We start from the raw sequence: 14731 nt of genomic DNA on the forward strand, positions 1-14731 counted from the left end.
ATTTCAAGAATTTCCATCACATTTTGTGGAGATATTACATTCACAGGGATAGGTGGTACTGATAGTTGAACTACTTAAAACCATAATGCAACTGGTCCCAGAGGCAAAAAAACCAAAACAAAAACGGATTAAAAGGATCTAAACATCTGTACAAACATCTCCACAGTGACTATAATCCAGAGCACCAATCACACTCCTTATTTTAATATGCTGTGCAGTGTAGGTTAACATTTGTCACAATTAGGATTCTTTTCTGTTTGAATTCAATATCATTCAATTCATTTATGGCCACAAATGGCACTTCACCTGTTGTCACATACCTGAAAAAAAGTGTTTATTTGTGTTTGCGTATATATGTAATAGTATGGGTGTGTATAAGTGTGGGCTAGCTAGCTTTTGTGTGTTTTGGGGACTTAGTGGATAAATTCAGAGCGGCAGGTGACTGGGAGCTTAGCCCATGGGTAGTACAGCTGGAATAAACTGGCATTAGCAGGGGTTGTTTGGATGAAAAGTGCCTCGTTAAATCTGATCGTATATTTGGAGTAACCCAGGAGCTGCTTTGGTGACAGTTGTGGAGCAGTGAACAATGCCGTCCTGCTATATTCAAAACCTTAATTCTATGGAAAAATGGAGCAGAGCTCCTGCTCCTAGAAATGCACAAAATGGTTCAGCTAAGTCTTTACCTGATTCAGCTCAGCTCGGCTCATATCCCTTTGCCTGATTCAAAGAAATTTAATATGGGGTTTAAGCTTTTATAATCCACCACTGAAGTGGAAAGAAATATGTATATGGAGACATTGCCAGCTAAGACTAATTTTGAGTTGTTTAAACAACTATCACAAATAAAGAACTTCCATACAGTAAAAACAAAATAGTAATCACTTGGTGAAATAGAATAAAGCCGAGCCAAACACAAAGACCTTAAAAAAAAGTTTTGGTCGGTAATTTGAAAATGTCAACTTCAAGAAAGATAAAATCTTGAAGTAATTACAAATTACTAATGAATCGGTTTCTTTTCACTCTCATATACATGTGAACAAGTGAAAACACACACACAGGCCAGTTCATCAAAGTGAGGGTGCTTTTTGGCTCCTTGGCAAGCTAATATGATCTGACAAACACAGCTGTTCCAAGAGTTTATTCTCAAGCCACTGCAAATCGATTAGATTAATGAGGCGTGCCTCTCTCTCCGGCTGGTACCAGCTGCCTGTTCAAGGGTTCACTAGCTGCCATTTAGCAGGAAGTCAGACAGCAATGGTGGAGCTGCTATATTACAACACAGGAGCAAGATAATCATGGACATGGGCCTCAGCTGGTGGGATTGTTGTGTAAGCAAAAATCCTACTATATTGCTCATTATTATTACATTTTTTTCCTTCTTTGTTTCAATTGTAACTTGTACTTTATGGTGTTCAGGAGAACCTCTGAACATGGTAGCAATACGCTAGGAGCTGATTCTTTTGGACCTATACGCCGAGAATTTGAGCTTTCGAGGTCAAAAGGTACTTGAAAATAAGGCAGAATGATGAACACAGAAAGCCTCTAATAAACATGCAAAATATTTACACATTAGCAATCATGCCAGCTAAAGCGATGTTCCGTTGCTAGCTAATTTAGCAGTTATGATGCATATCCTCCCATCACATCATTTACAACATGCTACTTGTTTTAAATGATTTTAATTACCTGAGATGCCCAAAGTGTTTGGTCAAGGATTCTCGGGTGTCTACTGATGCGACACTGGATAAAGCAAAGTCGTGCAACTCTGGGAAATGAGCAAAGGCTGCCCTCTGCAAGACAGAACCCAATAAGCAGTGCTATGAGACACTGATGTCTAGATACACATCACCATTATAATACATAACTGTTTTTTCCATGAAATAGTTTCTTGAGATAGTTACTGAAAATGTGATTTATAAAGATATATATAGAAAAATCAACAGTCCTGAATACTTTACATTCATTCTTATTTATTCAGTCATTATATTCACATTCAGCATAAGATGAGGAAAGAGTTCATTTCTTATTACAACTATGAAAAAAAATGATCTGATACTCTGGTACATACATTTCTCTCTGCAACAGTTACTTTGATATATAAAACTAAAGATGCTTATGAGGCATGCTGGAAAATCAAAAGTATTCCATTACATTACATGGAATTCTGTTTTTTTCAGTCCCATTACCACAGGTGTATAACTCAAGCACCTAACCGTGCATCCATTTGTATGTAATATTATATTACCCCTGCAACAAGTTTTTTCCCTCTTTGATATTCGATATTCAACTGTAAGTAGTATTACTGCATTTAGGAAACACCATAACTTAGCCATGAAGCAGCAGTCCACATGAAGTTACCGAGCGGGGTTCCAGAGTGCTGAGGTGCATAAAAGTACGCCAATAGACTCAATAACTCAACAGCTCTAAACCACCACTGGTATTAACATCAGCACTGTGTGCTGGAAGCTTCAAAGCATTACACCTAGAGCTCCTGCTGTGTAGCTGGCCCAGTACTTTTATCCATATAGTTTATGCAAATGAAATCATATATCTGAAAATCATTTTATATCATTCTTACCTGCAGTGAGGTGATTCTGTCATAGTGCAAAGTGGTCATCTCTTTCTGAGTCAGTGCATTTCCTGTCTGATCATTGATTTCAAAACCAGTGTAGAACTTCAGCATGTCCAGCAACTAGAAAGATGAGGAAATAACAATTAATTCTTTGTGAACATGAATATTGTCATTGACAAGTTTTAATGCATATTTGCTTATTTTTGTACCTGACAGAAGAGATGCCCCTCCTTCTCTCTTTTTGTGAGGCTGGAGAGGTGACATCTGACCACCAAATGAGAGTCATCCAGCACTGTATTGAACCAACGCCTGGTGGGCAGCAGTGCCTATACACACATGAAACCATGTTTGTGGAAATAAATCCTCACCTCCAAACGATAACAAAGTAAACCACACTAAACTAAACTTTACTGGTTTGCGAACAACCATATTTTTCAGCATCGTGATTATCAAGGCATCTTATTGATTGCTGTTTTTTCGTCTTGAGGTTATTTTTCAACATAAGACAGTTTGTCTTATTTTTCGCTTTCTGACAGAAAGATGTGAAGACAATATGGCAAAAACTGTCTAACTCTCGTCTATATTCATTATTTATGTGGTTGATGCTTGCAGCACAGGAACATGACATAAAGGCAAGAACAGAGGAGACCTGTCAAAATGAGATAACAGACCTGCTTTGGTGAGAATATAACAAAGAACACTTTTGAGTGAGAGAGTGACTAGAGCATACAGATTCACACTATAAAGAGTGCTGCAAAGGGGAAAAATGAACACTAATGTGAAACCAAATATGAAATACAAAACTGTGAGGCAAAACGCAAACAAAATATCTATATCAATCATGGAAAAGTGATGTTCAAGGCAGCATGTGCTGGAGTAAGAGTAAGACCTAAAGAGAGAAAGAACAGATACCCTTTATATGCAACAGCAATCTCTGATTTCAACACGGTTCTGACAGTCAACACAGAACTGGCTTGATAATAGGTGTATTTTTCTCTGCAATCATTTTCATATTGTCATCAGAGAGTAGAAGTATGGATTTCAGGCAACTGAGTCTTTGCACAATGATAGTGCTGAAGGACAGGAGATGAGTCTGGGGACAGTCAACTGGCAAGCTAGTAGCCACTGCCAGAAACAGCAAGGCCAGCCTGTCAGCAGAGGGCCAGATGACATCCATTGTGCTCACTCACTAGTAACAGCAGGTCTGCCCAGGCAGGAGGCGTAAAAATCTTACGTGACACTGTGTCTTAACACCACCTTCATTAGTCAGGAATTAAATAATTATGTGAAGTTCTGCGTCACTTCATTATTTCTTTAAAAAAATGGATACATCAAAAATATTTCTTATCTTTAAAAGCTATTTCATCACCTTAAAAAAAAAAAACAAAAAAAAAAAAAACCTGACTCTGTGACAAAAACGCATCGTGATTTCCACAGTTGAATACACTCTATTGCATGGCATCTACGGCAACTAAATAAAGTTTTCTTAGTTTTTACTTTTTCTCCAGGAGAAGCTTCCCCCGCCTCAAAATATGAATAAAAAAAAAAAAAGCAGCTGCAAATAGTACACCATGATTTTCATTGAGATTTGGTGGAATACATTTTTTTTTTGTAGATCTCACATCTAATAACGCTGCAGCTCACAGCCGAAAGAAACTGACACTTTTAAATAACTATCTCTCACCTACAAGACCTTTTCCTCAAGTTTCCAGGCAACAGTCGAGCACACGGGAGTTAAATTAAGAACAGAAAACAGACATTGGAAAATAAATTCAAATCTGCAATCTGTTATAAATTTAAAGACACCAACAAACCAAAAATATCCCTCCAAAACAAAACAAGGATATTTTAAATAAATTGTTCCTTCAAACATCATTTTTCTAAAAAGGGAATTGGATGTCCCCAAACATTATGTCATTGGGCTTTGTTATACTTTACAGTTTGTAGCACATGTCAAAAGCCATCACGCTGAAAGTAACCTCTCATACTATGATCAGACTACTGCTTCAAATAGTGCATAGCTTTGCAGACAGGAAAGAGAGAAGCACAGAGAGCAAAGCTGATGCAGATCATTTATCCAGTGACTGTTAATGACATGAGTTAGCTATAAATGTGAAGGACAAAAGACAAACAAATGAGATCTGCAGAAAATTAAGTCTAGACTGCTTCCTTCATCAGGATATCATGATTACAAAAATACTGTAGAACTACCCTTGTACTGAAAGTCCCATAGAAACAAGTCTAAGAATGAATGCATTATCTCTCAACATAAATAAAAAATTAACATGGCTGAGAAATGTATAATTAAGAAGGTTGTGCTTTACCTCCAAATCAATCATGAGTTCTATGAATCTCTCGCAGTAATGCACTTGGTCCATGGATACAGGCCCTGTGGAAAATAAGAGGGCATAATTCAGGTTATAACTTTGGCTCAGGAAATCCACATTCACAGCAAAAGATAAAATATGATGAATAGACAAACCCAAAAAAGACAGGAAATATTAGATGTTGCTTTGTAGAGGGCGATGTGTAGTTTTCAACAAGGACACGAGGACAGCAAACGCATATGGACAACGCCAAAGTGCCATGCTGAGTGTGTGAGCCTCGCTACGAGATGCTGCACGGCTCGCACAGCAGCATGTTGGGTCCCCAGCTCTCATTAGGCATGCTGGTGTGTAAGTGTGTGTGTACACTTAGAAGTTGAGCCATGCAGTAAGTATTGGAGTGATGTGGATCCTACTGGGTTTTAGATTCTGATCTAATCTGTCAGGTTTGATTCTATCTAAACACACGAATACACACATTCTGTTTTTAGCATTCAGGTGGGGGGCCTGTGTGTCGGCCTGCATTACAACATAGCGGTGAGCGCCGTTGGCTGTGTGGCAGCTGGAGCACATCCTCCTTGGGCAGCTGCACGACTCGAAAAGAAAGAATAGGCGTGCTGCAACTGGCAACAGTTTACATCCATTTCTATCTAGACTCATAACACACAGAGATTATATGAAGACAATCCAGTATCTAATCAAATGTTAAATATTCTCACAAATTTCACTCCTGCTCCTGAGATATGACATTCGGTAAAAACTAGAAGGGTGTTTGTGCAGAACATTACGGTGTCATAGTGACCTTTGACCTTTTTGGGTATAAAAAAAGCATTAGTTGACCATTTTATCTTATTAGACTTTTGTGTGGAATTTCATTATAGTCAGCATATTCATGCATTGGAGGTCATGATGACCTTGACCTTTAAGCACTAAAATCTCATCTGTTCTTCTTAAAAACTGCATCAAGGCAAGAGGGAAGAAAGAGAGAGAAGAAAGGATAGCTGGAAAACATAATGCATTATGTTGTGTCAAATTAGCCATTTCTGCTTTTCACACACACCGATACAGCATAGAATCGCATTTTCTTTGTGGCAACATTGTATTAACACCAAATTTTCAATATTTTATTAAATGAATTAAAACACTCTGGGAATGCTACAAACAAAAGGCCTCATCTCATGCACCACCATCTTGAGTTAGCTTAGCAAACTTAATTAAATCAGCTCAACTGAAAAACCATCCAACACTGGTCACGCCCTAGATTGTCAAAGGTTTGCAAATAATTGCTATTTAGTTGATAAATGTAGACAAATCAGCTTGACACTGCCAGTCTTAATGAGTTTTTGTCAGTGAGCACAACTCAAGGGAACTCAGCTCAACCGGCTGCAAGCTGGTTGTATTCTGGTTATGCTGCTAATAGAACAAAAGGTTTCGGAAGCACAAAAGTAACAGTTAAATGGGAATTTATGTCGATGCAAAAAGCAACAGATATGCGATTTGTGATTTTCCAGTTACTGCATGCAACTGACAACTTGACCCCCATTCAACTGCAGACCGACTCCAACTTTGGCAACATTTATGGCAGGTTTTAGTGACAGTGTCGGCATGCTTGACAATTTCATTTTGCAACAAAAATAACAAAAATATCATGAGTAATGAATTGTGACAATATCGTACCATGGGGTTCTCGTATTTATAAAGAAATGTAATTTTTTCACGTTTTTCATATTTGTATAGCAAATCAAGTCCACTTTTTCATCTGGCTTGCATTTCTCAGTTCAGCAGTTTTACTTTAAACCATGATTCAATAAACAGAACACATTTCTTTTTCTCCAACATCTCCGTCTCTTAGTTACACTTACAGTCAAAAAGCACTTCTGTTTGCTGTGGAATTCACTGCTGTGTCTAATACCTCGAGGTGCAAACAGCATTTAATTATGCAAATGATTAAGGAGTGTATATTTATGGATAAATACCAGAGTGGAAATAAAGCTTGTGCATGTGAGTACAATCTTACTATGACTAAGCTTTATAAAAGAGGGCCATGCACACAGATGTATCTGTTAATTTTACAAAGAGAATGCTTAAACACATTTACGGTATGTTTTTGAGATTTATGGATCTGACCAATTATTTACGGTGAAAGTCCAAGAGATAGTCACCTAGACTCTATAAAAACCTTCTAAAAACTATTAGGACGTAAAGAAAGTCCTTATTAAATTGTTGTGTAGAGCTATTTCCCAAGAGATATACAAGCATTTTTTTACCTGTTGGTGGAATTGACGCAAGAACTCCGTGAAACTTTTTAATAAGAGCCGAGAGGAAGGTCCTCTCCTTCTTTGCCCTGAGGAAACACGAAGAAAGTAAATCAGAACAACCTAGAAACAGATTCTCTAAATCTGTATAGATTTCTTTGAACACAAATATCATTACTGCTCAGCTGTGTCAGCATCCATTTTATCAGATTTCTTTTTGATTAGATTCCAGAACTTCTGCAGCTTTGGAACTTTCTTCAGCTCGTGCTGGAGTCTGGACTGTAAAAATCACAGAAACAAATGAGTAACAAATGAGTGTAAAGAGGGATTAGTCTCATAGCAAGGAAGCAATTCATTCCTTTAGAATTATCAAACATTACTTGGTGTGCCAATAAACACCACAGCTTCTTAATTACGATAATAGTTTGACATCTTACTGGTAAGAGGCACATCCACATTGGCAGAGAGATGAGCTGCTGCACCTGCTCTCTGATCAAATCTACCTCCTGGGAGGAAAGTGCAGAGAGAGAGAAAGAAAAAAAATGAGGGAAGATTAAGTGTGAGAGGTGGGGGTTGTCAAAATGCTTTGTGCATTATACTTAAAAAAATATATTATACTTCAATCCCTAGTAGGAGTCTCCAACTAAATTATTTAGAGGCCTTTATGGGATACAATCAAAGGGCAGCAGGCTATCACAGCACATTTTAAGTGAAACATCCGCAGTGCTTGCCTGTGGTTTAATGCAACTGCAGAGGATACAGATGGAGATCACCCAAATTGACTTGTCCTGTCTATTATTGCCATCTAGTGGACAGTAAAGATAATTGCATTAATTCTTACTTATCTTTCCAGTACCAGTACATCAGGCATAACATCATGACCACCTGCCTAATATTGTGTTGGTACCCCTTTTGCTGCCAAAACAGACCTGACCTGTTGAGGCATGGACTCCACTAGACCCCTGAAGGTGTGCTGTGGTATTTTGGACCAAGATGTTAGTAACAGACTCTTTAGGTCCTATGGGTATGAGGTGGGGCCTCCATGGATTGGACATGATTCTCAACTGGACTGAGATCTAGGGAATATGAAGGCCAAGCCAACACCTCAAACCATTCTTAAACCATTTTTGCTTTGTGACAGAGCACATTATCCTGCTGAAAGAGGCCACACGCATCAGAGAACATAGTTTTCATGAATGGACCTAAATGGTCTGGAACAATGCTTGGGTAGTTGGTCCATGTCAAAGAAGCATCTACACAGATAGCAGAGCCCAAGGTTTCCCAACAGAGCATCGCCCAAAGCATCACACTTCCTTTGCTGGCTTGCCTTCTTCCCATAGTCCATCCTGGTACCCAGTGTTCCTTAGGTAAGCAACGCACCCAGCCATGCATGTAATGTAAAAGAAAATGTGATTCATGAGACCAGGCCACCTTATGCCATTGCTCCGTTGTCCAGTTGATGAGCCCAAACACAATAAACTGCGATGGACTGTGTATTCTCACACGTTTCTATCAGAACCAGCTACAGTAGCTCGACTGTTGGATCAGACCACACGGTGCCTTCACTCCCCACGTGCATCAGTGAACCCTGGCTGCTCATGACCCTGTATCTTTTAATAGATACTGACGACTGCAGACTGAGAACATCCCACAAGAGCTGCAGTTTTGGAGATGCTCTGCCAGCGTTGTCTAGCCAGCACAATTTGGCCCTTGTCAAACTTGCTAAAATCCTTATGCTTGCCCAATTTTCCTGCTTCTAACACATCAACTATAAGGACAAAATGTTCACTTGCTCACTAACGTATCACTCTCACTAACAGGTGCCATGATGAAGAGATAATCAGTGATGTTTACCTGACCTGTCAGTGATCATAATTCTATGATCACGGTGAAAGTCCAAGAGATAGTCACCTGGGCTCTTTAAAAACCTTTTAAAAACTATTAGGACGTAAAGAAAGTCCATATTAAAATGTTGTGTAGAACTATTTCCCAAGAGATATACAAACATTTTTTAACCTTGTACCTCTTCAGTGTATGCTGACATTGCTTCCATTATGGTGTAAGAAAGTGTCTTAATTTGTATTATTTAAATCATCATGTAATTGGCTTTACATTTTAAGACACTAACCTGGCTTAAATAGACAAGTCATGTCATTTTATAATATATAAATACTGTCTTTAAAATATAAACCGATGACTCACAATAACACAGACATCACTGTGGTAGTAGAATAACTCTAACTTCTCTGAATATTTAGTTATAAGATATCAGTGTAGTGGTACACACCAGACTGTTGAAACAGTGGTCCATAAAGACTAGAAGCACAGTTTGTTCCTTCAGAGTAAGACCAGCCTGCTCATCTGCCAGAACGGCTTCCATCACACATTTGAAGAAAAATGGAAAATGACTTGGTTCCTTCTTGAAAACCTGAAACACAGCAAACAATAGAAAAAGTAAAAAGCTGAGCTCCTGCATTAGCTGTGGCAAACACAATCAAATATAGACAACATTTAATGATAATTAAGCTAAACTTCAACAAATTACTGCTTTTTTTTACCTCCCAGGCTGGAACATTTTCTCTGAACTTCTCATTGACAATGCAACAAATGGACATGATGTAGGCATTGCTGGAAACCTCTGGAGTGTAGTTCACCCAAAGGTAGTTTTCAAGGTATTGGCTGAAATATTAGAAATAACAAATTAATATCCATGTAGCAAGTAGTGTTGTCAAATCACTGTTTTTCCAGTGATTGTTTAAATGATAACATAAAGAAAATCCAGTAAAAATAACTTACCTGAATTCAAGCAGCATAATTTTCCTAATGGCAAATCTGAAAATATAATGGGCATAACTCAAAAACAATGAACAGTGAAATATATCCTTTATATTTTTTTTTAAAGTGTTTCATAGGGGAAGAAAGTTCAAAATTCACTTACTTGGAGTTGAGAATCTCCTTCTCGTAAACATCTTCCATCACCTAACCCCCCCCACAAAGAACATTCAAAGCATTATAAAAGCACAGAAATTTAGCGTTAACAAACATGCGCTTGGTAGTTTGCTGACTTGACTTACTATCTGAAACTATATGATAAATGATAAATTAATCTCTATTAGATACATGACCAAATCTTTACAGTGCTCCCACTCTGGGCTGATACCAAGGATTAAAATAACAATTAGGCCAATAAGCAGTTCCAATATCAACCTTTACTTTATTTTTGTTTGAACTTGATCCAAATTATAAGCACTGCATTATAATGGAGCACAAACTGTGGCAATTTTCATCACTGAATGTTACACTGTTTGCCAAAAGCCCTGGTGACTGGTTATCACTAATAAAAGTTATACCAACACCTCTAAATTGCAAAAGCGCAAATAACTCACCTTAGGGTCAAAAGGTAGTTTATTCTTTGCATGAGGCGCCCAATATTTGTTAGACAACTGAAAAGGGGAAATGTGAAAAATCACACATAGTATTAAATATAAACATGGAAGATGCAACAAATTGTTAATTGAACATATGCCATAGTTACAGCCATTTGGCCTATCCTATCTCCATGCAAAGCTGTCTTTATGTTTTTAGCATGACAAAGAATGCAACAAAAGAAAATCAGGACACTTTTTTTTTTATCTTCAGCATACCAGCATCATGGAAAAACTTCACAACACAGTACTGAACCACATATGCAGAAAATAAATGCTGTGATTACCTGCGTGACATATTCCGCATTTATCTGGGATACAGACGGAGTAGCAGCCTTTTTAGCAGGGGTTTCTTTCTCCATGGTGGCCATAATAAAATGACGACTGTGAGAAAAAGAAGAAAAAGCGCAGAAATCGTTTGTTTTAAAGTATCGACTGATACAAGTATCTGTTTTCAACTTGAGCCTTTGTGAAAATACGATAGCTGGACTAATACAGGGTAATTTACTGTTGAGAAAGTTCACAATCTCGGTTAAAAAGTAAACTAGGAGGTTTCATAACCACGAACTAACTGACTTTCCAGTACTTTAATTAACATCAAATTAAGAGTTACGAGTTCAGAAAGTAGTAACATGACATTAGTAACTGTTAGCATTCTCAATGAGGTGATATAGCTAATTAGTAGCATTTAGACACAACTGACTCGTTAATCGTTCAATATTAACTCCAGTTCAGTGGTATAACGTTACCAGAATTTAGCTCACTAACCTTTTTTTTATTATTATTATTATTTCAGCATGAATGCAACTGCCGTCGGACTGCTGGTTATGTACCTCCACAATCAAACGCGCTGCGTGCGACTAACTTCCTGAAAAGGTACGTCCCTCAAACCGTCCCCTAATTACGAAAGCTTGCAATCCGTTCCGTTCCCCCTGGTTTCGTATTTGTTGCGTGTGGAAACTGCTGGGAAAATTAAATCAGCTTTTTATTTTGGCGACAACGCAAGAAAAAATAATTGGTTAAAAAAAGGGATGGAACACGTAACAAAATAGACTATTTTCAAGTGAATGTGCATGCGCAAAGAAGATATTTTTATCAAAGGATGTTGAATAAAGTGCTGCCAAGCAGGAGGGGGACAGGAAGACCACAAATGCCACACCTAAGTGGCCTCTGTCCTGTGTGGACAGCATAATGCTTTGCGAATTTAGAAAGAGACACAAACTTTTTGAAGCAAATGCCACAATGATGGTCTGTCATTTGAATATTATTTGAACAAATGTGCTGCTTAAGATCCTTTTCATTTAGAAAACTTGCAGTGCACCTGTCTCATTCAGAAACACTGAGTGGTGCACACCAATCATTTTCTTGTTGGATCTGATTCTCAGCCACTGGATTTACCAATTCATCACTAAGCAGCTTGTCGCTACCTGAAACAGTTCTAACTCCTTTAGTCATTATTCTCATGCTTAACACTTGAGTTGGCATTTTTGATTCTCTACTTCAACAACTAGTTCAGTGGGAAATAAATTGCTAAAATTGTATGTAGCCTCTCTTTGCTTTTTCCCCGATTCGTTACCCTTCGTTCAAGGCTACCTCTTGATCTGCCAGCCAATCAGCATCCACGGCCTCCAAGCCCTGAACTACCTCTTTATTAGCAAATGACTTGTAACAAGTACTAGCATCCAGTGACTTTGGTTTGATTTGGCATCCAAATCTGTACAATGAATACATGTTTGAATACACTTATCTGGACGTAGGCTGGCATTTTTCATTTCACTTTGGATACCATTTGGAATTTCGTTGCAGTGCCTACATGTTTGCTCATGAGGTATCAGGTTACCCTTCTGTGGGAATATTTTGCTAAATAAAACACATCTGTATGACCTAATCCCACAATGAGTGACCAAGTTTGTAGAGCATATTCTGCATAATTGAAGCTTCTCTTTTTTTTACATGACACAACACCTTCTGAGTTAGTCTTAACAAGGCTACTTACTTTAATGATGGATTTTGCACGTGTGCTGCAGGATACTTCATTCATTCCATTACGGACAACTTCAAAATCTGATAGTGTATCATGGGTGTTTGCAGACTTTTTCTGTGATGGCATATGAACAGTGATTCCTGAGAAAAAATGCTTTTCATGTGTCACTTTCAGTTTTCTGATGTTCTCCTGCTGGTTGAGGGGCTTGGTTGAGTTCCCTTTCAGTGAGTTCTTTTGTGAGTATTCAGATGAGAAGCTTGTCTGCATGCTTTTCCACATATAGGACAATGACATGGCTTCCTGCTTGCGTGCACTATCTCATGCCTTTGTAATTTAGAGGCACTCGGAAAACACTTAAAATAGTGGAAGCAGTTGTGCTGTACACCACCTGGGTTTTGTGTTGATTTAGGACTTTATTTCTTTTTCACATTCACTCTGGAAACCTTTCTCACAGGTTCACCTTATTAATATTACACATCTGTGTTAACATTTGTGTCATTCTCTGTCTTTAGACTTTAAACGTATCACAGCAGTGTTCTGTGAGCTGGGAAATCTGCCCCCACCTTTGTATTTAAACTCGCTAACTTGCCAGTGTGGTCAGTTGATATCACGCGATTGCCATGTGTGGTATTTAGACCACATATGAGTGCGGCAGTGGAACCTCAAGTGGCTTTTCTGATGAAATCTCTTTCCACATATCTCACAGCCAAAGGGCCTTTGTCCTGTATGAATTATCTGAAGCTTGGATGTAGAAGGAAAACATTTTCTACAAATTCAGCACTGATGTAGAGCGTTAATTCGCTGCTTGCTGGTAGCACGGCAGGTTTCTCTCTGCTCCTTTCCCCTGATGTGATTAAGGCAACATCCTGAGGGAGAGAGCCATTGTAATCGCTGCAAAACTCACTGCACCCTTCTGGTTTCACAGTCATAATCTGGGAAATTGAGTCTGCATTACTGGGTTCAATTAAATGTTTTATTGTTTCTGAATTGGGTATTTTCACAGCATTGCTGTTTCGCACAGGGTGAAGACTTTCTAATTCTTTTTGACTCCTATGAATTTTGTGATGGCGTATCGAATTAACTTCCAGCTGAAATGATCTTCTACAGATCCCACAGCAGAATCGTTTCAAGCCTTCGTGTTTTATGTACTGCTGCTCTTGTTGATATAAATTATTATTAGGTTATAGTTTTAATAATAAGTTATAAAGGCTTATAAAGAAGGATTTCTTTCAAGTATAAATAAGAAAATGTCTGTAATTTGGATAGTGAGCAGAAGGTTTGAGACATTTATGACATTGGTGTTTCAAAGTTATTTTGCAGTCCCAAGTGCATTCTCATATTTGCCATTGCAGGAAAGATCTGAGTTGACTCACTGCCTCTTTCTAACTGTTTTGGTCTGTTATGAGTGTGTAAGTTAATCCAAAGGTTATTAAGCAGTCATTATGGGTAGTGCTTGCAGATGTCCACATTTGGACAATCAGCCTGCTCCCACAGTACTCGACCCACAACATTAGAAATGTTTCCCTGAGTCACTGGGCAATCATTTGCATGAGGCATATTTTTCGGACAGCCGGAGGAGGCCCCATATATGACTGCTAATGCCACAGTCTTGTCACAGTCAGGCCTGTGTAAAAGCCCTCTCCAGACTTTACAGATGAAGGGGTGTCTGATTGGATGAGATGATGTTGCTTCAGTGTGTATGGCAATGAAAAAGCTTTTGGACATACAGGACACACCAATGCATTGGTCTCACTGTACCTAAAGATTAAAATAGAGAATGATGAATAAACTCAAACTAGATCAGTCAATCAATACATGTGGCAAACTCAAACTAAAAAGAATCAAAATTACAAATAACTGGAACACTGTTTTACATGTGACATGACTAATGCGTGACACTTTCCTGTGTGTTTGAAATTGAAAATATACCAACAACGTCAAATTTCGCAAAAGACGCCAACAGCAGGGACATGTACACAAACTAACAACTGAGCTGTGTAAAAGCGTAAATCAACAGTACTCCATATAGACGTCTGAAGCCCCAAAGACAAAAGCATTTACTTATTTATTTTTTAGCGTCTTAGCCTTCCTGCTAAAGATCTGAAAAGCGCAAGGACGCATGTTCACTCCTTAAAACATACCGTAGGAAACAAAGATTTTTCGTTCCTATC

The 14731-nt window shown here is 38.3% G+C and overlaps 1 protein-coding gene across 2 annotated transcripts in view; it reads right to left on the minus strand.

Annotated features, from left to right (window-relative positions):
• Nucleotides 1-11469, minus strand: part of aqr (aquarius intron-binding spliceosomal factor) — a 46509-nt gene extending 35040 nt beyond the window's left edge. For both annotated transcript variants that reach the window (XM_042222626.1, XM_005942648.3), the window contains exons 1-14: nt 11345-11469; nt 10864-10960; nt 10538-10594; nt 10090-10130; nt 9948-9983; nt 9710-9830; nt 9439-9579; nt 7589-7657; nt 7330-7430; nt 7164-7240; nt 4897-4961; nt 2782-2898; nt 2579-2692; nt 1687-1790 (exon numbers count right to left, since the gene is read on the minus strand). In XM_042222626.1, the coding sequence (XP_042078560.1) occupies nt 1687-1790; nt 2579-2692; nt 2782-2898; nt 4897-4961; nt 7164-7240; nt 7330-7430; nt 7589-7657; nt 9439-9579; nt 9710-9830; nt 9948-9983; nt 10090-10130; nt 10538-10594; nt 10864-10947 (1127 nt within the window). In that variant the 5' untranslated portion in view covers nt 10948-10960; nt 11345-11469. The remainder of the gene's footprint in view (nt 1-1686; nt 1791-2578; nt 2693-2781; nt 2899-4896; nt 4962-7163; nt 7241-7329; nt 7431-7588; nt 7658-9438; nt 9580-9709; nt 9831-9947; nt 9984-10089; nt 10131-10537; nt 10595-10863; nt 10961-11344) is intronic.
• Nucleotides 11470-14731: the final 3262 nt, after the last annotated feature.

This window comes from Haplochromis burtoni, unplaced genomic scaffold (assembly GCF_018398535.1).
Source record: "Haplochromis burtoni strain Fernald_Lab_line unplaced genomic scaffold, NCSU_Asbu1 Contig_89, whole genome shotgun sequence".
Lineage (NCBI taxonomy): Eukaryota > Metazoa > Chordata > Actinopteri > Cichliformes > Cichlidae > Haplochromis > Haplochromis burtoni.